This window comes from Myiozetetes cayanensis, unplaced genomic scaffold (assembly GCF_022539395.1).
Source record: "Myiozetetes cayanensis isolate MyiCay16 unplaced genomic scaffold, myiCay2020 scf13, whole genome shotgun sequence".
Lineage (NCBI taxonomy): Eukaryota > Metazoa > Chordata > Aves > Passeriformes > Tyrannidae > Myiozetetes > Myiozetetes cayanensis.
In genome coordinates this window covers 10,372,318-10,393,858 of record NW_026086937.1, presented here as the reverse complement: position 1 = coordinate 10,393,858, position 21,541 = coordinate 10,372,318, and the positions used below count along the sequence as shown (strand labels likewise).

The 21,541-nt window shown below is 47.4% G+C and overlaps 2 protein-coding genes across 5 annotated transcripts; both read left to right on the top strand.

The window, feature by feature from the left end:
* Positions 1–2,681: 2,681 nt before the first annotated feature.
* PROC (protein C, inactivator of coagulation factors Va and VIIIa) lies at positions 2,682–9,974 on the top strand. 2 transcript variants are annotated; one of them, XM_050307810.1, is made up of 9 exons: positions 2,682–2,819; positions 3,137–3,220; positions 3,574–3,734; positions 4,526–4,550; positions 5,084–5,194; positions 5,858–5,998; positions 6,360–6,469; positions 7,346–7,463; positions 9,329–9,974. In XM_050307810.1, exons 2-9 carry the CDS (start codon positions 3,154–3,156, stop codon positions 9,892–9,894), a joined length of 1,299 nt encoding a protein of 432 aa, XP_050163767.1. In that variant the 5' UTR covers positions 2,682–2,819; positions 3,137–3,153; the 3' UTR covers positions 9,895–9,974. The 2 variants fall into 2 exon arrangements, with proteins under 2 accessions (XP_050163767.1, XP_050163768.1); XM_050307811.1 differs by lacking the exon at positions 2,682–2,819 and adding an exon at positions 2,836–3,064.
* Positions 9,975–10,129: 155 nt separating this feature from the next.
* On the top strand, positions 10,130–21,530 carry LOC126636032 (coagulation factor IX-like). Of its 3 annotated transcripts, none has more exons than XM_050307808.1 (9): positions 10,130–11,488; positions 12,050–12,165; positions 13,795–13,955; positions 14,193–14,217; positions 14,348–14,461; positions 15,334–15,465; positions 16,074–16,726; positions 18,158–18,275; positions 19,072–21,530. In XM_050307808.1, exons 2-9 carry the CDS (start codon positions 12,075–12,077, stop codon positions 19,647–19,649), a joined length of 1,872 nt encoding a protein of 623 aa, XP_050163765.1. In that variant the 5' UTR covers positions 10,130–11,488; positions 12,050–12,074; the 3' UTR covers positions 19,650–21,530. The 3 variants fall into 3 exon arrangements, with proteins under 3 accessions (XP_050163765.1, XP_050163763.1, XP_050163766.1); XM_050307806.1 differs by having other exon boundaries at positions 10,130–11,659; XM_050307809.1 differs by lacking the exons at positions 16,074–16,726; positions 18,158–18,275 and having other exon boundaries at positions 10,130–11,659.
* Positions 21,531–21,541: the final 11 nt, after the last annotated feature.

Sequence of the window (21,541 nt, the reverse complement as noted above, 5' to 3'; positions counted from 1 at the left end):
AGAAAAGAAAAATCATATCAGACCCGAGTGTCAGGCTCTCCTTTAAGTGGCACTACAGAAAACATGCAAAGAAAGCAACAGCAGAGGCAGATACTCCTCTGATACAGGTAATTTGTTTTGGTATATTTTTGAATTACGTGGCAGAAGCCAATAGCAAAAAACACGTTGCCCCACTCAGTGTCTCGTTGCTGAGATGACAGCCCTGCTCAGGGCTGCCCTTGTCTTGGTTTGACTACCACATGGATCTCTGGAGGTGGGATGGGAAGAGAGGTGTGCTGGGAAGATCTGGAAGTGCCAATGAGTTTTAAAAACACAAAGTATTCTTATTCTGCTGTTTCCCTTGTCCTAGGTGTTGTTGGTTAGGGGGGGGTTGTGTGTTTGGGTTTTTTAATAGAGTGTAAAGTGTCTAGAGAATTGAGGAGAAGGCAAGGAGGTCTGCTCCAGCTGAGTGAGCAGCTCTGCAAACCAACAGGTTCAGAAGCAGCCCTGCCACTCCTCACCTGTAAAGCAGCTGCAGTCATAAGGTAAATTCCTTGTTTGGCAGCTCTGTGGTTGGGTTGAATAACTGTGCACCTCCCAGTTGGGCCTGGAGCAGCTCGAGGTGTTTAATTCTCACGTGGGCAGAATGAAAAGGTTCTGAGGCTGTGGGAAGTTAATTTCATGTTACAACAGCTGAAAGATTTATGGCAGTTCTTGAGCAACTTCTATTTGAACAGTTCCAGTGACCAAGTGACCTTCATGGTAAAATACAAGGTGAGTTGTGGTCTATGGCTTTTCCTCCTGGGAGCAGGGAAGGGGTGGCCTGAGCTGTCTTGTCCTTTTCCAGGAGCAGCTTGGCTTGCACTCATGGGCTGTGCTGTTTCATTTCAGATGGTTCATGGGGAGAGGTGATGGCTCACAGAACACTGGGTTTCTGCAGGCCTTGCACAAAATCAGAACCCAGGATGAGAGGGAGACCCTGGTAGGGATGTTTGTAGCAACTGTGAATCACAACTCTCCACAGTGTTAATTTAAATTATATGGAGCCTCTGTCTTGCCATCCTCTTGTGAAGTTTCCTCTTCTTTACGTTTTTCTAGCCCTCCTTAGAAAAATATCTTTTTTTTAATGAAGGTGAACTAGAAAGCAGAGAGCCCAGCACTGCAATTGTTTAGATTGAAATGGTTCCCTGGCATGCAAAACTGGGCAGATCTTGAGGTACCCTAGAGCATCTTTTCATCAGTCCCCTGCACCAGGAGTCATAAGATCATCTGAGAGCCCAAGTGCAGGCTTTCAAAATACGTATTGCTACACTACAGTGTCAAGAAAAATGGGAAAACAGGAAAATAAAGCCCTCAAAACACAAGGGCTGATGAAGTAACTTAATTCTTTCTGAGTATCAGTACAGGGGTTTAAAAAAAAAAAAAAGAGGAAATTTTTAGGAGACTGACACACAGGTTTAGATGTTCTAGGTTGGCAGTTGATGTGCATGTCCTAAATTTCCAACCAAACCAAGTCTTAGAGACAATGTGTATTAAAATCCATGCAACCTGTGTGGTAGCAATAGCAAAGTCAGCTACACACATGAATAAAATATGTGATCTAGGATCCTACCCATGTTTCCTGCAGTCAGGTATGTTGCATAAACTTTATTTGCAGCAAAAATCCCTTGCCATTAATGTCAGTGGAAGTTTTCTTGTGGAATGGCTGAACTGAGGATGACGGTGCACACACCTTCCCCAGCTGGGATTTTGGATGCCACAGCCTTTACTTTAGCTCAAGTCCCCAGTGGTTGAACTGTGAAGAGAGCTTGTTTTCAAGAAAGTCCATGGTCAAGTTTGTGAGGGGAAAATTAAAAAAACAAAACAGTTTTATAAGCACTCAGTGCTCTCCTAACAGTGTCATGGGACTGAGCTGAGATCCCAGGGCAGGGGGCACCTTTCAGTGGCACTTCCCTGCCAAAGGACCCCTGAGGACTCCTGGCTGCACAGGTAATTTGCATGAAAATGCCCTGTCCTCAACATTAGGAAGAATTTCTTCATAGAAAGAGCAATTAGACATTGGAAGGGGCTGTCCAGGGAGGTGGTGGAGTGGCTGGATGTGGCAATCAGTGCTCTGGTCTGGGTGACGAGGTAGTGTTTGGTCACAGCTTGGTCTTTTCCAACCTCGGTAATTCTGTGACTCTGCTGCCCAGCTTGCAGAGGTGCTGGTGTACACGTTGTTCTCAGAGAAGGGGACACGCTGGTTCTCCCCACCTCCAGTGCAAGGAAACTTCTGAGAAGGACAGGGAGTTTTCTGTAAATGTTTAATATTTAGAATTCAGTAGAATGCTTTGTGCTGATGAGAGCTAACCCAGTACACCAAAAGATGTAGCATGCTGGTACGAGCTTCTGGTACCTGCTCATGGCTGTCAGAGGGATTAGGTCCCTTGGCTGTTTTGGGGGGAACCCTTGATGAGAAAGTAAAGTGGGAGTACTCCTAAAAATTGCAATATGTGTCTCTTTTGGATGTGAGAGGATGGTGGGATCTCTCAAGGGACCTTAGCACTGGGTGGTTATGCTTACAAACTAAATATAACCATTTCTGCCTTGCCAGGAATCTAAAAGGAAAAAAAAAAAACAACCAGATTTTCAAAAGGCAGAGTGGGTGCCTCAGCTGTTTCACTTTTCCCCTGTGTGCAGGTCATTTGTCAAGCTCCCCCTGAGCACTGTTTGTTTAACGACTGAAAAGAAAGCACTTCATGTCACTCCAAAGAGTAAATATCTGAAGTTATGGATTAACTAAGTTCCAGCAGAGCTCATGCCGGAAGAATAGATCACCCTGATTCCCACTGAACAAAGCAGTAAGTGCTTCAAAAGTATTGCACCCTTCAGGATTTCCCAGGACAGCTTGCTTTAATGGAGCAGGAAGCTTGTCAAAAATGTCCAGTGACAAGGGCAGAGTGTCAGGGCAGACAAGAAATGTTTGGGAGATCTGTTGATGGGTTAAAGGGAATGAGCAAACCGGTGTGGAGGGACTCAGAATGGCCGCTCCAGAGCTGGAGTCATCGAGCCAGGCCTGTGACAGACCAGTGAAGGAGCTGGCTGGGTAGGAACTGTCTGCAGCAGGCTCTTGCTGTCCCTGGCAATGTGCTCCTCTTCACACCTGCCTTCTCCTCAGGTGACTCCTGCTGCACGATGTGGAAGCACCTCGCCCTCGGGCTGCTGCTGGCTGACTGCTCTGCGTGGGTCTGTGGCACCTCAAGTAAGTTCTCATTTTGGAGAGACCCTTCACCCTTCCCCAGTTGCTACAAGTGCATTTCCTGCTCCTCTGTCAGTCAGATGGAGTGGCTGGAATCGTTTCCATTATTAGGGGGTTTGAATTCCTCCAGCAGAGCTGACAGGCAGTGCTGGGCCGTGACAGCTGCCTGGTCACAGCCCTCCTGAGCCCCTGAGCTGTCAAGAGCAGCACAGCACAGACAGACCCTGGTGTCCAGGGCAGCCCCTCTTGCTGTGCTGGAGAGGGGCTGGTGCTCTGCTAAGTGTCCTTTGGAAGCACCACTACTGGTTTTCAGCCAGTTGTTTTCTCTGCTTGTGCTTTCACATTTTTGCTTGCAGTATTTTACAGCACTAAAGATGCAAACCAAGTCCTGAGGATCCAGAAGCGGGCGAACTCTTTCCTGGAGGAGCTCAAGCCGGGCTCTGTGGAGCGGGAGTGCATTGAAGAGCGCTGTGACTTCGAGGAGGCCAGTGAGATATTTGAAACCAAGGAAGCAACAGTAAGTTGTTTTTTTAAGGACAAGTGTGGGAGTTACCCAATCAGTTCTTTTCTTAAAATATTGCAATCCAGGGCATAGGAGATCATGCTGTTAGCACGGAACATGGATCTCTCCTGATTCCTGAGGTGTAGGCATGGTTTTGAATGTCATTCTGTTACAGTGATGGTCGTGTTACCACCTGTATGGGCCACAAAACGTGGCTGTTCGTGCATGTCCCACCTGACCCAATGGTGAGGTTTAGGGCCCAGACAGATAATTCCAATCCTTGCCTGACCCTCCTGGCTATTCTTGCTGCCACTGAGTTTTTCCCAGGCCTTCCAGTCTTTGCCCTCTGTTGTCCATTCACCAGCCCTGGCTGCCTTTCATTGTATCTCCCCAGTCTCCCAGTTGGGCCTGGCAAACATATCTCTCATGACTAGGTTCTCTCTCCAAACTTGTATTTTCAATTGTGCCCTACCTTTAGTGTCAGCATCACTGACTCCTGCCCCTTTTCCACCCTCACCTGGCAGTAAATGACAAGAAAACAGAGAAACAGTGGCGATATTGAGGGGCTTTGGTGTTGGTGGGTCTTCAAGCAGGACAGAGGACATCTGTGCTGAGTACAAGCAGTACAGGACCATTTGGCCAGTTTTCTTGGTTTGTAGTGCCAGTCACTACACTGTCAAGAAGAGTGAGACTGATGCTGTTGACTGGAGTGCTGTTGTCTGTTGGCCAAGACCATGATACACTTTAAATCCCTCACTTGTTAAAAATGGTCTTCTCACCATAATACAAGTTTTGTTTCTCCACAGCTCAATTTTTGGAGCAAGTATGTAGGTAAGTAAAAGACTTTCCCAATCACTTCTCTGTGCTTCCTCAAGAGTAACTGGTACTCAGCCTTCCTCCTGCCATGTGTCACATACTGATTCATATTCTCATTTTCTCCTATATGGGGTATGCAAAGAATGTTCTCCTGTTCTATCACACAACCAGCCTTCCTAAAACACTCGAGGTGCACCTGTACCTGTCATCAGTCACCTCCCCAGAGCTAAGGAATTGGTGAAAAGGGCTTTGGTGCTCTAAGCCTGTCTGACGTGGGCCAAAGAGGAGCCCCACCCCTGCAGTCACCAGCACTGCCCTGTCTGCCTCAGGCTTTACCCTTCCCTCCCCTTCTGCCCACCCCACTCTCTGCAGCTGTAGGTGAGAACCCAGAGCGATGCCCTGTTTCTGGATGTCACCTTAAAGTGCCAGAAACTTAACACCCATCACATGGGTGATGTTTGGGAATCTGGGGGATGCCTGTTCATGTTGGTGTTTGATCTGTGAGCTCTGTATGGTTCAGGGACTGAGTTTTCCTACCTCTGTTTCAGATGGAGATCAGTGTGAGCCACAGCCTTGTTCCAATGGCATCTGCAAGGACAACATTGGAAAATTTTCCTGCATCTGTAACAAAGGCTGGGAGGGGGTTTTCTGCAATCATGGTAATGCTGTATTTAATCCACTATAACATAACATCCTTTATGACAGGAGCACAGTAGGGGTCAACACTTCAGTCATTGCACAGCTTACTCACTTTCTTTACTAATGTGATTTCTCTCTTGCTTCATAATTGTGGTAGGAGGTTTATTTGTGCTTATCTAAAGCAAAATTAACTTTGTGTTGCCATAGGAGAAGTTCGGAGATCTGAGATATCTGAATTTTGAACCAGTACCAAAAATAACTCTGTAAAGCACGGTTTTCAATTACTTCAGAACTGTCAACCCAGGGATGATGGTGGGGTTTTTAAATACAGTGTCAGTTGTCATTGCTGTGACAATTTTCCCTTGAACAAAAGCTGGTTAGCATCGTTAGGGATGAGCACTGTATGTCCTGTATCATCAACACTTTGCACTGTGTGACTTGCATGTAGTGACAGGAAACTTTATGTTCTCCAGTCTACCTGCTCTGACAGTAATAATCTGTTTCCTCCATCTCCCCACTGCCTGATTCTGGACCAAGGTTGTTTGCTGCCTCAGGGCCTGTGTGCCATTAAAACCCACAACTGCCATCCCAAATCACTGACAGCTGTTGCTCACTCTCCCACATTACCTCCCTGTGACTCTGGACTTTCAAACTTCTTACATCTCTCTTGCTTTCTCCCTCAGAGGTCAAATACACCAACTGCTCTGTGGATAATGGAGGATGTGACCATTTCTGTAGGGATGACCCTGCCACCCAGGGTCGCTCCTGCAGCTGCGCATCAGGCTATCAGCTGATGAACGACCACGTCACGTGCAAGCCTGTAGGTAAGAGGAGGATGTTTGTAATCCGGGTTTGACAGAGCATTATTCAGACTGCAGTAAGAGAGTTTTAGGGCAGAATTGTTGGCAGTGCACTTTGTACTAATTTTCAAACCACCTATTCCGTGCAGAGTAACTCTGCCTACATTTCTCAACTCCATAGTTGCTTTATGGCCCTTAATCTGTGTTTGCCTCACGGAGACATAGAGGGGAATCAGGAGACTGCCTCCTTGCCAAGCACTGAGGGACTTCCATGAAGCCTCTGACCACTATTGCCTAGGTTAGAGACACAGAGGGAATGCTCTAGAAAGAGGTTTTGTATTGGGTGATCTGGGCTTTGCTAGTGAACTTCTCTGCATCTGCACAGTGGAGTTCCCCTGTGGGAGAGTGAAGGTGGACGACATGAAAGCCAAAGCAGACTTCAATATTCGGCTCATTGAGGGAACAGTTGGAAGAAGGGGAGACAGCCCTTGGCAGGTAGGAGAAAAGGGTTCTTCACCACAAGTAGGTCAGGCTCTTACCAAACAGCTCTGCCTGGCTGCTCCAGAAAGGTTCCTACATTACTGGTGGTGTCACGTGAAGCTAAAACTTCCTTAGATTTTTCAAAAGCAACCCCAAAGTTGGAGTAGCAGGAAAAAATAATTTAGTATCTGTTTGGACTCTTGACCTTGTTGCTGTTGGCAAGTTTTTTACCTTACCTTGCCAACACTGTCAAGAGAGAGGATGGTGATGACACTCACCTACTCTGTTGCTCCATCCTGGGGATGCTGTGTGATGGGATGTGTGCTCCAACCTCATGGTGGGAGTGGGGGGGAGGGACTTTCTCACCCTGTTTTATAAGCCTTGTCTGTCATACATTCAAGTTAACAGATTTAATCAGCAAAATATGCCATGGCAGTTGGGATATCACAGAGAAAGGGGAGACCTCACAGAGCTTATCATGGAACTCATGAATGCAAATAATCAGGGCCTAGTTCTCTTTGATATTAAAGGCCCTTGTACACCATAGCATGAGAGCTGCAGTCTGGTGTGGGACACAAGAAAAATCCCCTCATTTGTGCTCTGTGTTTTGAAGCTTTGAGTACAAAGTGCTTCTTTGCAGTGCCCAGCATCACCCCATGCTGATTTGGATGAAGCCAGCCCTCATCCGGGAAGAACATTTTTTAGGTGTTTCACAGAGACTCATTCACAGGGCTTTTGTCCCACCGTGGAGCTTTGGCTTCGGTGCACATGCCCTGCTTTGGTGCCTGATGCACGTGGGTATTTGGCAGCCCCAAAGAAGGGTGTGCACAGCACTTGGGGAGCCACACTCAGGGCAGTGTCACACCTCACCCCTCTCTTGTTTGGTTTCAGATTATGCTGCAAAGTACAAGTGGGAAGTTTCTGTGTGGGGGTGTTCTCATCCATCCAGCTTGGGTCCTAACGGCAGCACACTGCCTGGACAGAGAAAAGGAGCTCAAAGTAAGACTTGGTATGGAAAATCATCTCTCCCCGTGTTTTTTAAATGTAACCATTTCATTCAAAATATTTATCATTTCAGGGGAAAAAGTAGCACGTTCTGAAGGCAGAAGTCCTTGGTTGTAGGAATGGACTGTCTAGGCAGTATTTAATTATGCACCTTAGCTTGAAACAAAGCTTAGTAAAAAACTGATTTCCTTTGAGCCACTGTCAGCCTTACTGCTGTGTTGGAGGGAGCTTTGAGCGTAACTTGGGAGGGAAGAGCTCAGTGGAAAGTTGGTAACTAAGGGAAGTATTGAGGCTGCACTTACATTGTTCCACCCTGGCCTGATACTGCAGGTCTAGAGAGGGATCTGTGCAGTCTGACAAGCTTTCAGCTGGTATAACCATGCCCTGAGATGTGTCTGCAGCAAAGAAAGAAGGGGTGGGATCTGTCAGGAGAGTCCAAATAAAATGTGATTTTCAGTGGGTGAAGAAATGTCAGCACCTGAGAACTCTGATTTGAGAAGATTTTGTTCTGTTTAAATGAAACTTGAGAGACGTCTCACACCTGAATTTGGGGCAAGTATAAGGAGTAATTTATAGTGTCAGGATGGTTATCAGTGGGGCTCGCCTTTCTCTCACTCCCAACTTGCCCAAAAGACCTTCCTTACTCACAGAGGAAGAAGCAAGTGTGTGGCCGTGGACTGAGGGTTGTGATGCACAAGAGGAGTGAGCCCTGCAGCCCGTGTGTTCCTGCTCACCCACACTGCCTTCCTCAGAGGAGATGAGCTGACAGCATTTGAGTCTAGGGTTATTTCTGAGGCCTAAAGCAGGGTTTGTACCTGTGAAGGCAGGAATAAAGCCCTGCCTCTTCCCTGCCAGCCCCCTTGGAGTGCTCCAAGGACACTGGCCCCACAAGGAAGATGGGTTGTGATGGGAGAAAAACACTGATTTGTGGTTGTTGGCTTGATACCAGGAAATCCTTCAGGCTCTGGAACTACTTAATACAACACATCACAGCAGTTTCAGCCACCAGCTCTAGCCAGGTGTGAATTTTCTATTGGATGTCTGCAGAGGAGCAAGAGGAGAGACTCAGAAATAATTGCTCTGGAAATCCAAGATCCAAAGCTGGACTTAAGGGGTCTTTTGAGAATATGTTTCTGTAGCTACTGTGGCTCATAAGCCCCTACACTTGGAGACACTCTTTACAGAAAAAAAAACAGCTGCAAGACCTCACTGACAGCCTACAAGAAAGACCTGCCTCTGCCTTTCCTATCCCAGTGTATCACAAAGGACTTTTCAACACAGTTTTCCTGCTTACTGTTCCACTGACAGCTTGGCCCCTGAAGTGGCTGTGATCATGGAGCACAAATAGCAACGCAGAAGTCTTAAGCAGTCAAAGGTTCCTTAAAATAGATGTAAGGTTTCAGAGAGGAATACCCTGACCAGTCAGTCACCTTTATTTATAAATCCTGACGTTTCATTCAGGCAGCATAAAGCTCATGTCCTGTCATCAGTGTCCTGCTTTGCATGTGCTTGCTCTTCCAGCTTTGAATGCTGGCTCCAAGGAGTGTGTTTTCCTCCTGAAGGAGGTCTCTCACACTGCACAGCTGTACTGAAATGTGAGCACAGCAGGGCATTTTGGTTTCTCAGCTGAGGACCAGAGCTCTAGGGCAACAGTTCATTTAGGACTGGGGATATTTGTGATTTCAGTAAATAGGGAAAGTTTACAGGTTTGCCCATCTGTTGAAAACACTGTCAACCTGTGACATAAAATGAGCAAATGTCTGTATTACAAGGGAGGTAAAACCATGGGAGTACAGCATATTCCAGATGCTTTGGTGTTCAAGGGGAGGGAAGGTTCAGCAGCATCCATCTTCTTGTTTGCTCCTCCAGGTAAATTCCTTTTCCATCGTCGTGATGCAGATGAGCAAATCATTCGTGTCGATAAGCAGGTGATCCACGAGAACTACACCAAGGAGACGTCGGATAACGACATAGCCATGCTGCACCTGGCCCAGCACGCCATGTACTACAAATACGCGCTGCCCATCTGCCTGCCCACCCGCAACCTGGCCGAGCAGGAGCTCACGAGGAGCGGGAGGCAGATGGTGGTGACCGGCTGGGGCAGCACGAGCGACGTTAACGTCAGCTACCCCACCTCCCTCAGCTACATCGAGATCCCCATCGTGCCCCGCAACGAGTGTGCCCAGGTCATGACGTCTCCCATCTCCGACAACATGCTGTGTGCTGGGAGCCTGGGAGACAGGAAAGATGCCTGCCTTGGGGACAGCGGCGGCCCCATGTTCACCAAATATAAGGATACTTGGTTTTTGGTAGGACTGGTGAGCTGGGGCGAAGGCTGTGGGAGAAGAGAGAAATTTGGAGTCTACACCAAAGTTAGTCAGTACCTGGAGTGGATCCAGCACCACATAGATGTGTCAGCTCCTTTGAAGGGTTGATTCTGACCCCGAGAGTCTGGAGTGTGACAGGATGTGGTGTCATGTCAGACCTTCAGTATTAAATACGGAGTATGTGTTAACCTCGTGTGCTGTTTTCCTTGGGACTTACTTTTTTCTTCTTTGCATTGGTTTGCTGCAGGTCGTGTTGTTTATTTGTGGCGTGGTCCTACTTAAGCCTTGCAGGCAAGAAAAAAGAACCCTGTTAGCTGAGATGCTGTACAGCATTGTAGAAAATATGGTGATCCATGGTCAGACAACTCCATCTCTGAGGTGTAAATTGGTTGGGGTGGGGGCAGGAGGGCACAGAGAAAACTGGTTTTGCAAGTCGCTGTGGAGATGCAGTTCTGTCATTTCAGCTGTACCCACAGTAACTGTTTTGGTTTGCTCTGTGTTTGTATAATTTTTCTTTAAACACAGTGAACTTTTTGTAACATCATTACTACTTCCAGTCCCTCACATCCAGTGCTCACAGATCATTGATTCAGCAGGTGACTAGAACTTCTCTGTATTTTCTATTCTTTACACACTTGATGCCTGATTTTACCCCCTCCCAAACTTCCTGAAAAACTCTATAGTATTATTCCAAAAAAAAACCAGGTTTAATTCCAAGCTTTTGCTGGCTCTGTTTATCCTGAGGTCTTCTAATTAGCAAGGTAAGCAAATGCTTCAGTTCAGTGCTGCTCTGGTGCCTGCAATCAGCTGCAGGCTATGTAAGCATTGCTAATGCTTACTGATAAATGGTGTGTGTTTGCATCTGTGTCTGTGTGTATATGAGTAAATGATGCAGAGCACCAATAGCAATAGTCCAGGTGAGGTTTAATGTCACAGTTTATACTTGTTTCTAATCTTAGCACTTATGCCTTGTTAAATAGAATTAATCTTGTAGGAAAAAGAAAAAAGCAGCTTCTTTCTACTGTAGTGATGAGTGTTTCCAGTGTCTCGAGGGGTTTGGGTGTGGTTTTGGATCAGTAAAGAACTTCAGTCTGCTCTTGTGAGGAGACTTAACTTAAGCTCAGGTACAACAGAATTGTCTTAGAGCTTGTAAAATATCTAATGTGATGAAGAATGCTTTGAACAGCACCCTGTTCAGCAGGCCTGCACAGGAACAGGTGACCTGTAACCTGACTGTGTCCAAAGAACAGCAGGGGGTGGCAGTGCTGTGACAGGGCAGTGTTTGCCTGCAGTGAATCCTCCTGCACACTCCCAGCTCTGCAGTATTTCAGCACATGTTTACAGAGTACCCGGTGTGTTTTCCAGATCAGTTGGCCTTGCCTAGTGAAAGGTGATAGTGTCAGAAGTCTGCTCTTAAAAGTTCCACATTTTCCTGAAGAAATTTATTGCAAAGCAGTGGCTTTTAGTATTGGAGGATGATTTGAAAGACTAAATTCTCTTTTTAATGCACGTGTCTATGTGTGTGGAAACACACAATTTTCTTCTGATTTTGAATTTCTAATGTATCTCATAGAATCCAGGTTATCTTTCCTCTGTCAATATTTGTGACTAGTTAATGATCAACCTCTTGACCTCATGGCTGTTCCTGGTGTACATCCAAATCTCTTTCCTGTCTTCCCCTAAAAAAAATATAGCGAGAAACGTGAGTATAATTGCATGGTCCTGTGTAAATTGATCTCATTCTGGATCCTGTGTTTTTGAAAAAATGCTGCAGGTAGTAGAGAGGAACATGCTTTTGAATCCTGGTAAATCCTTTAGCCTGGGAGGGTAATGAGAAGAAATGCAAACTTCTGTGCTGTCCCTGTGAGTGCTGGTATGTGGTGCTTGGTTCCTTCTCGGGGTCTGTGCCTGGTGTTCCCTGAGCAAAGCATCAGTAGTTGCACAGTGCCTGGTTGTGCTCCCGCCTTGGCTCCAGCGAGGCTGGGCTGGCAGGGGCCTCTGCTCCATGTGGGCCATGTGCTCCCATCCCCATGGCTTTTCCATGGCTTCTGTGGGCTTTGGATCAGATCCTGCCCCACACCTCATGTTGGGATGTGCAGCATCAGCGTGGCTTGGGGAAACAGGGGACATGAGGTCAAAATGAACTGGGGAGAATTTGCTTTCTTTGTCTCTTCTTATCCTCCTTGCTTCTACTTTTTCATCTATTTTGCCGGCTCTTTTGGTGACAGACATACTCATTTTATTATTCTTTTCCCTCATAAAGAGATCAGGAGATCAGAGTGTTCTGGATGCTCACAGACATGGAGAGCAGCTCCTCACTTGGGACATTTCTCCTGCTGATGTGCTTCATTGACAGCAGCTGCCTGTTTTCATATGAAGGTGGGTATTTCTTTTACTTTTTTAATTCAGTTGTCTTTTTGTGGCAACATTGGCATTTAAACAGAAACTACGTTCCTGTTCTGAACACAAAGTCCTGTGGGTTGAGAAGGAACACTTCCTGAAATGCACAAGAAATAAATTAATATTCATACACATATTTCCAAGTGGAATCAGACTGCCTTAGATTCCTGTTTAGCCCACTCTCCTGTTGAAAAGTATTCTCTTTGTGACATGGAACCCAAGATCTGAACTGTTTCTGCATGGCAGAGGTTTCCAGTTTGGGAATCTAAAATGAGGCACTTTCAGCGTGTGTTCTTGGGCCTCGTGTTGCTTGTACGACGACTACACGAGGTTTGGAAATGGCTTCAGAGAGCTGTGGCACAGGCACGAGAGTTACAGGCGCTCAGGAATCATCGTGGCTGTCCTTGCAGAGGAGGAAGAGCAGAGCAAGCAGTGGTATTTGCAAAGGCTCTGTGGGACACTGACTTAAAGGAGGGAAATCCTTTAAGTGACCCAGAACACAAGGGGTGCTGAAGGGAAATTCTACTGCTGTAAGTGAAGGAAATGTTCTCCATTACCAGACAGCAGGATCTGTGCAAAGCTTTTCTCCACTGAGTTTTTGTGGGCTGTTACTGATTGCCTGGGAATGAGGCAATGTAATAGCATTCTAGAATTTCAGTCATTGCTGTAAATACTGATCCTGCAACTGCAAATAGATGTGTGTTTTCACAGTCCATCTCCAAAATGGAGGTGGGTCCATCTCCAAAACTCCATCTGGGTTCTTTGCCAGAGGGTTTGACTTGTCCAGGGCATTAACCAGGGCTGAGAAAAGCAGTGCTGCGTGGATTTCCAGAGGCTTTTTTGGGATTCCAGAGTGAGCTTTTTGTCTCATAACACTTGGAGCAGCAGCCTTTCCAACTGCCAGGTGGGCTTTGGCTGCAGGGCTGCACTTTTGGGATCAGTGCACCCACAAGGGGTGTGGGTGGAAAAATCTGCACACTGCTGCAGAATAGAGGAGCCTTAGTGAACGGTGTGCTGTGGAGCAGAGGGGGTGTGTGGGAGGACATTACTGACATAGTCCTTCTTTTGGCCATTCCTCCCTTAATTCATTGGCAGTAATAGCTTAAGGCATCGCAGGAGGGGGGCAAATACCTTAGTGAAGCAAAGTTGAGATGAGCTAAATGTAAGTACAAAACTGATGCTTTAATATTTCTCTTAAAGAAGGATTGGTGTCTGCCCTATTGTGTGGCCACAGCAGAACCTGGAGAACTCTGTGTCTCCACTACCAAGTATCAAGCTAATAATTGCTGTGAATCGGGATGGTTAAGGAGAAAAATCTAACCAGCCTCCAGAGAAGAAGCTGCAATACTCAAGAGTCTTGTAGGATAAAAAATTTCTGCACTAACCTGCAAGTCTCAGTAGTGGCTCTTTTGACTCACTGAAAGCAAGCTTAGACTACTGGTATCTTTTGCTGAAACACAGGCTAATTTTATTTTCCTTTGGGCTGTTTGTGTAGATTGCCACTCCCCTCATTTATATTGTTTATTCCACTGAAAGCCCGTCCAGACTGTGCCTGTGGCGATGCCGCTGTGTTGTCTTCAGCACCAACTGTTCGGTTTGGTCTTCCAGTGTTTATGAGAAAAGACAAAGCCCACGAGGTGCTGCGAGTCCATAAACGTGCCAACCACTTCCTAGAAGAGATTCGTGTGGGGAACTTGGAGAGAGAATGCAATGAGGAGAAGTGTTCATTTGAGGAGGCCAAGGAGATCTTCCACTCGCAGGAGAAAACGGTGAGAAACTTGATTGTAGGAGAAACAGAGGAAAGTCAGCGGTCAGGTCTCAGTAATCCTTGCCAAGTCACCCAGTGTGGCTCTGGAGGTGTTGTCTGTGGATTCTGCAGCTTGGGTCACTTCAGGGTGATTCAGGGATGGTCACCCAGGGCACCTTCACTTTGTGAGTGCTCAGTTTGATGTGTAATGTATGACCATTTATTGCCTGTTCTCTTCATTTGTGATTTCCTCTTGCAGATGGAGTTTTGGTTCAATTACAAAGGTAGGTAAAAAAGGAATTTTTAAAAAACGTATTTCTTTTGTCCCTCCTGGGTACAAAGAATTATGTGGCAATTGAAAGCCAGGCTTCTCTTAATTCCTGGATTACACTATGCCCTGTTTCTTCTCCTCAGGTTTAAATCCATGTAGTACAAATCCCTGTAACAACGGTGGAGTCTGCAAAATAAGACATTACAGTTACTTTTGCATCTGTCCCCCAGAATTCAGAGGACACAACTGTGAAATAGGTGAGTAGAGGGACAGACACACTGGCATTCACTGGGAAGGAAGGATGGCATGTGTCCATCTCCCATCGGCTCCCAAGAAAGGCCAGGGAATTACCCCTTTTCATCACTCTGAGGGGATAACAACTCTAGTGACTCCTGCCATAGATGCCTGCACTGGAGATTGTTCATGGTGAGGCTCTTCTCTTTTATTGAGTCAATCAAACAAATTAGGCAAAGCTTATTGAAAAGGGAGAAGTCTGCTATATTTATGTTGTAATATATGAGTGATGAAAAAGGAAGGATAAAAACTGCCTTGTCTTACCAGGTTTTTCATCCTCTGAAATGCTGTATCCAGTTTGCAAACTGAGGCGTGAAACAGCAGCAAAGGCTAAAATGTGGAAACTAAATGTTTTTCCTCCAAGTGCCTTTGTCAGCCTTTTCTTTGTACAGTGAAGCATTTAAACATGACTATTTTTAATGAAACAATGAATAAAAATCTCAGGCAATTTCAGGCAAGGTCAGACCCCCCCAAAATGCCCAGTGCTTTAAACCTGCCATGATATAAAAGACAAGATGTGCAGATGGATCGAGAACTGATGCATTTAGAAGTGTTTGCTCTTCCAGGCCTCTTCTTGCCCCTGCTCCACAGACAGAAAGGCCCAGCTGTGGCCTCGAGGCAAAGCTGGCAAATGGGAGAACGGTGAGAACAGAACAAAGGGAACATAAGGTGTGGTTTGCTGCACACCAGTGTGCGTGTCTGGAACTGTAGGAGGTGGTTCCTTCTGTTTCCCTGAGCGATTCCAGCAGATGTTTTCCTGCTTTCCCTCATGCAATGAGTAGCTCCAGGAGCTGGGTGCTGCCTGGGCTGCCTAACGCGGGTGTTTCCCCGGCAGAGAGGGTGGAGTGCTGGTACAAGAACGGCGGGTGCTGGCAGTACTGCAGGGACAGCAGCGACTCCCACGTGGAGTGCTCCTGCACCAGGGATTACACCCTGCACGAGGACGGCAGGAGCTGCGTGCAGGCAGGTAAAGCACGGGCTGCTGGGGCCACCTCAGGCCAGGAGGAGGTTTGCAGGCACTGCCTTTCCCTCCACTGGATGCGGAAGAGCTGCACGTGCTGTGGCTACTGCAGCTTGCACTTACTCTATGAAAAGATCTGTCTTACTTGTAATGTTTATTTTAAACGTTAAGGCTCCTCTCTATCTGGTGTCTGTAATCCAGTGCCCCCGTGAGCACATACTGGGTCAAGGAGCAAGCGGGACAGTCTGGAGTGGGCCTGTTCCTTCCAGCACAGAGCAGGGGTGGGAGGGGAGAGGATAGGACAGGAGGCTTTAAAACGTGGTGTTAAGGCAGAAGGGGAGTGCTGGGTTAGTATTCTTTCCTGAAGAGAGCCCTTGGCAGGCTGCTCCTGGCTGATGGCTCAGAAAAGACACAGCCACGTGCCCATTTCTGGGTAATGAGCTCTGCACACTCAACCAGTGTGGGTGTGGGGTGGCCAGGGGGGAGTTCAACATCACGAGGTCGGAGTTGTTCCAGGAGGGTGGATGGACAGGAAAGGTGCTGCTTTGTGTTTGAGTTCATGGCACTGACACACCCTAAGCTCCAGTCTTGGTTTCTGTTGTTCCTCCCTCCAGCACCGTTTCCCTGTGGCCTGATCAAAGCCAGGCAGGAACAGCGGCGGGGGCCGAAAAGGCTCCCCAGGGGCCAGTGGGAGCACGGGGATGTGTCCCAGCTGAACAGGAGCATGGAGGGCACAGCTGGGCAGATGGAGCTGGAACACAGTGATGTTGGGGAAAAGGAGACCGTAGAGGAGACCTTCGGGCATGCTGGACAAAAGGAGGTGGCAGAAGATGCTTCCAGCTGGAACAAGACAGGGGTGGGCTCTGTGTCTCAGAAGCCCCTGTGGGACAGCGTTGCAGGGCAGGAGCTGGATGGCCCTGAGCACCACAAGGCAGTGGAGGGAACTGCCAGGCCTGGGAGAGGCCCAGCTGTGTGGGGTGAGCCAAGCCAGGGCCCTGCATGGCAGGACAAGAGCACAGCACCTGCTGCCAGGCAGGAAGGAACGGGGGGAAATGCTACGGGGCAGAACCAACGAGGGGAGGGCACTGGCAGGAACAGAACAGGGGCTGTTCAACACGGGAGCGATGGGCTGCAGCAGAGCAGGGATGGGGGAGACATTCTGGACACGCCTGAGCCCACCCAGACAAACATCAGCTCTACTTTGGAGCACAGGGACACCAGGATAACAGGAGGAATGCTGTGTCATCGAGGACATTGCCCCTGGCAGGTAATACTTCACTTCCACACCTGAATGCTTTCTTTCTTTATCTTGGTTGGGTCCTCCAGGAGCAGAGTTCATCAAGCCATTACAAAGTTTTTTCAGGTCGAGAGCAGTGGAACCACACATATTTCTCAGCCTTCAGCAGGGCTTTTTGATGATCCAGACCTTAAATGCCTTTATGATTCTTCCCGTCCTACATATACCCGCTTTTGGATTAGAACATAATACCTTCTATCTTAATCCAGTCAGTCACATCTCCTGTGCTGTTATTCAGGTTGTATCTGCGTGTCCTTAGGGCAAAGCTGAGCTTCTGCCTCCTTGTGGAAGGCTGGGGATAGTTTTCCCGAGGCAATTTCTGTGGCCAGGTGAGATTCAGTAGGTTTGGGGCTTTTTTGTGTGTGTCCTTATTTGTTTCTAATTTTCACTATATTGTCTTTGGTCAATGTCCTGTTCCTGATTGCAGAGAAATTCTGATCTAAAACCCTTCACATTACCCTCACTTGATTTACTGCTGGCACACAAGTAGATTTCCCAATTCCACACATCAGGAGGTATTTACAGGTGGAAAAATCATAGGCTGAACCTGGGTAGACTGTGCATTGTGCACTCTGGCAAGCTGAAATGTCACTGTTAGTCAGTTTTATGGGTTTCCATCAGCAGCTGCTTCCCTTTGGATCAGCAGCCTGATTTTGGGTTGTTAGGTGGGAATGGTGTTTGTTGTCCAACCTTATACAGTTTCTTCTGGAAATGAAATGTTCATCAAGGTGGTTTTAAATTGTCATTACATCAAGAAATTTGTAATTGAATGCTGTATTTAAAGTGTATCTATCTTATCAATTTTTAAAGGGTTTTGTAAACCCTTTACATTCTAGGTCTTCATAACCTAAGACAGCATTTTCTGGTAAGTGTTCTTTGCTACTTTTCAATGTTTATTTCTGGCACTACTGAACGGAAATAAAAGCATCAATAGTACATAGAATTAATAGTTGAGGAGATGCTGAGGCACTAATGGAGCTTTTAATTCTGAACAGACAAGGCAGACATCAAACACTGGGCCCCATATTTTAACTTCTCCATTTGCTACTGTGTAGACCATTACAAACTTTATTACCTGAGTACTAATAAACTGCACCTTGTGCTTCTGTTCTCCACCCCTCCCACGTGATGCCACATGAAAAATAAATCACAGTCACACTCATTCCTTCAGAAGAACATCAGCCACTGCAGCTGTAAGTCTACGTGACCTTACCAAGCTTAGTTCATTATTGAATACTCTGCTCGCTTGTCACAGCAGCGCAATGATTTTATTACTGTTTTCACTGCCCCTTTGCTTGGTGGGCTGGTGGTTTCTGCCAGCAGTGTTTCTTACCTGGGTTAGAGCCCACAGTGTGTGCACAGCCCAGGCCCAGCCCCAGCTGTGCCTCTCCCTTCCCACAGGTGCTGCTCTGGGACAGCCAGGGCGTGGGGTTCTGCGGCGGGAGCCTCCTGAGCAGTCGCTGGGTGGTCACAGCCGCGCACTGCCTGGACCTTGTGAGGCCCCACCACGTCACCGTGGGTGAGCACGGGGGGCAGGGGGACACAGCACAGCCAGCCCCACCTGCAGTCAGTTCCTTGGCAGCGTGGGCTCAGCTGGGCCCTTTTGTTTTCATGGAGGACCGGGGGAAACAAGGCAGAGATGTATCCTCCTGTCACTCATTTTGGCAAACTCTCCGTGCACAGAGACTGAGCACATCTTGCTGACCCCTCAGGAGAAGAAGGGTCCCTGCAGGTCACTGTCTGCTCTCAAGGCCATTTTGGTTCTTAATCAGCCTTAAAGTTTATTATCTGCTGTGCTGCCTCTTCCATATTGTCAGTAACTGCCTGGGAGCACAAAGCCCCACTCCCCGGTGACAGGAATTGGCCCCTTGCAGCAGGAATGCTGCAACAAACACAACCTTGTGCTTGGACCCTCCCCAAAGAGGGATGTGCAGGAGCAGCACTAAGGAACCGACAGGAAACAATTCTTCAGCCTTAGTCCCAGTTGCAGCTTAATGCTGATGTCATGGTCCTGAAGGGGAGAACACTGTCCCATGGAAGTTTAGACACAAAAAGGACTGACTGTTTATGGGAAATCATCTCCCTTGGTGTCACATCATCCAGGCCCCAACTCTGTCCTGTTCCTAAAGGGCACCTGGAGAGTTTGGTTTGGTTGGATCACAGCTGTCAGTGGTACATGGAGGATTTGGTTTGGGATGTACCTTCTCAGGACAAAAGATCAAAGCATTAACTCCCTGTCCTTCCTGTTTCCCAGTGATGATACCACAGAGGCGGTTCACAGTTTGCTTATCATTTTTAACTTGTCCTGGCTGCAGGAGACTTTGACAAATACCAGAGAGAGTTCAAGGAGCAGAAGATCGCTGTGGAACGGAGCTGGACGCACCCACACTACGATTCCAACGACTACAACGGTGACATCGCGCTGCTCTACCTGAGCAGTGCCGTTGTTTTCAACGAGTACGCGATTCCCATCTGCCTGCCCAGCCCCGGCCTGGCCGCGCTGCTCTCCGAGGAGGGGCGGCCCGGCGTGGTGAGCGGCTGGGGAGCCACCCACGCCCGGGGCTCCACCCTGCGCTTCCTCATGAAGGTGCGGCTGCCCCTGGTGAGCCTGGAGCGCTGCCAGCGGGCCATGGACAGGCTGGTCACCGACAACATGCTATGCGCGGGGCACGGCACCGCGGCCGCCGACGCCTGCAAGGGGGACAGCGGGGGCCCCTTCACCGCCTCCCACCACAACACCTGGTTCCTCCTGGGCATCGTCAGCTGGGGCGAGGGCTGTGCCCAACAAGGGAAATACGGGGTGTACACCAGAGTAGCCAACTACATCCCCTGGATTAAAGAGGTGGTGGAAAGTGTAGCAGATTCAGAAAACTTTTCCATTGACTTTTCTTAATGCCACCTGTAGGAGCAGGAATAATTCTACTATTACAGTGTTTCAGTCTACAACACTGTACCTGTTCTCTTCCTTAATGGTGTAAAATCAAGCTTCTTACCCTCAAGGAAATTTTGAGAGGGTTAAATTGCTTATTCAAATATTGCTAAAATAGTTGTGTACAATAAAAAACTATTTGCAAGTAACAAAGGAGAAAACAACTTTGCTTAATGCAAATTCTTATCAGGAAGATTTTTTAAGAGAAAGCTAATGCTTTACATTTCTCAGGCCTACCTGCATACCACAGACAGTCCTCTGTACAAATTCAGTGCTTAGCAAAGCACATGCAGTTGGAGTAATGGTGTCTGGCTCTGGGGGTGAGACAGACAGTGCTGAACACAGCAGTGAGGGAGCTCTGAAGTTCTGGAGCCAAAGACAAGTCCATTTACTAAATTACAGATGTTTTCTGATACAAAAAACATCTGTATGGAACTGGGCATAAACCACGCAGGAATCCACCCAGCTGCAGGAAGATTAAAGGATTGTGCAGTAAAATTCTTAACAGCTGATCCATATCAAAAGTAGTTTTGATTTTGTGACCTCTCCTACAATTGACTATCAAGTTTTAATTACAACCTCCTCCCCGCACACTCCATTGTTACCATTCCACAAGAAACAGAACCATTCTGTTTGCCCCACATGGTGTTGAACTATTACTAGTTTTGATAGGAAGAATTTGAATTAGGTCTTGCACATGACCACCAAGGCCAGTACCTCAAGGAAACATCCCCTAGGATTTAAAAGTAGTCCCTAGCCCCCAGTTATCAGAGGACTAGACTGAAGCACCAGAACTACAAAAAAAATTGGGGGAAGAAAAAAGAATCCATTGGACCTTCAGGGCCAAACAGACCCTGGCTCTGAGCAGCTCTGCAGTTCCTGTTTTTCACAGTTGCACACACCACTATGGCAGTAAGGCAGGCCCTGGCTTTCAATACATTCTGAACTAAAAATGGAAAATCCCCCAATCCCTGAAGGTTTCAGCATGCTAAAAGCACACCCGAGGTGGTTACTGCAGCATACACATACCTGGGCAGAGTAGGTGAAGTCTCAGAGCAGAAGCCGTCTCGTGCCCCAGCCAGCACAGGCATCCTCCCTCATTTCCTGCTTTAAGTTGGTGTCCCAGCACTCAGCTCTGTTACTGTCACTGCCTCCAGTCTCACAGGGCCACATTTAACATGTGACTCTCCACACACCTGCATTCACCCATTACCAGTGCCAGCAGTAACTCAGCCAAACACCACCATCCCCACCTCAAAGAATTCCCAGAATTACAGAACACACATTACCAGCAAACAGGCTCTGCTCCTCTGGAAGGAAGGTGACTTTCTTACTGAAGAAATTCCAACTGCCAGTTATTTCTGCAAGGAGAAGAGTCCTCTTCTTGTAGGCAAGCTCAGCAGAGACAGCCATTTGTGGAGGTAAAGGCAAAGAAGCAACATGACCAGATGCTGCTCTGCTGGTGTTCTGTAGCACCAAGGACAAAGAAATAGCAGTATTATCCCCCCTAAGAGACAGGAACTTTCTCCTTCCCACTGGTTAAACAAACCTTTTGCAAAGTCACTAGTGAGCTGCAGAAACATTTTAGCTGGAAACTCCTGGAATTTTTAGTGGTTGGCCTGCTGGGCTTTCCTGAACTTCACATCAGTCTTCATGAACAATAAAATCCTTTGTGTGGATAATGGTCAATATTTCTACTCAAAAGCAATACATGTAAATCTCCAAAGACAAAATAACTGATTAATAAATCACTGCATAAAGAGGAACTGAACAACTCTGAGCAGAAATTAACCATTCACAGCTTTTCCACATCAAGGTGGTCTGTGCATGCCTTCCCCTGAGTAATCAACAAGCAG

Coding starts and splice junctions, on each gene's coding strand:
- PROC (XM_050307810.1), top strand. CDS start 3,154: ATGTGGAAGCACCTCGCCCTCGGGCTGCTGCTGGCTGACTGCTCTGCG. Junction 3,221..3,573: donor GTGGGTCTGTGGCACCTCAA/GTAAGTTCTCAT, acceptor TTTTGCTTGCAG/TATTTTACAGCACTAAAGAT. Junction 4,551..5,083: donor TTTTTGGAGCAAGTATGTAG/GTAAGTAAAAGA, acceptor CCTCTGTTTCAG/ATGGAGATCAGTGTGAGCCA.
- LOC126636032 (XM_050307808.1), top strand. CDS start 12,075: ATGCTCACAGACATGGAGAGCAGCTCCTCACTTGGGACATTTCTCCTG. Junction 14,218..14,347: donor GTTTTGGTTCAATTACAAAG/GTAGGTAAAAAA, acceptor TCTTCTCCTCAG/GTTTAAATCCATGTAGTACA. Junction 14,462..15,333: donor AGGACACAACTGTGAAATAG/GTGAGTAGAGGG, acceptor TTTCCCCGGCAG/AGAGGGTGGAGTGCTGGTAC.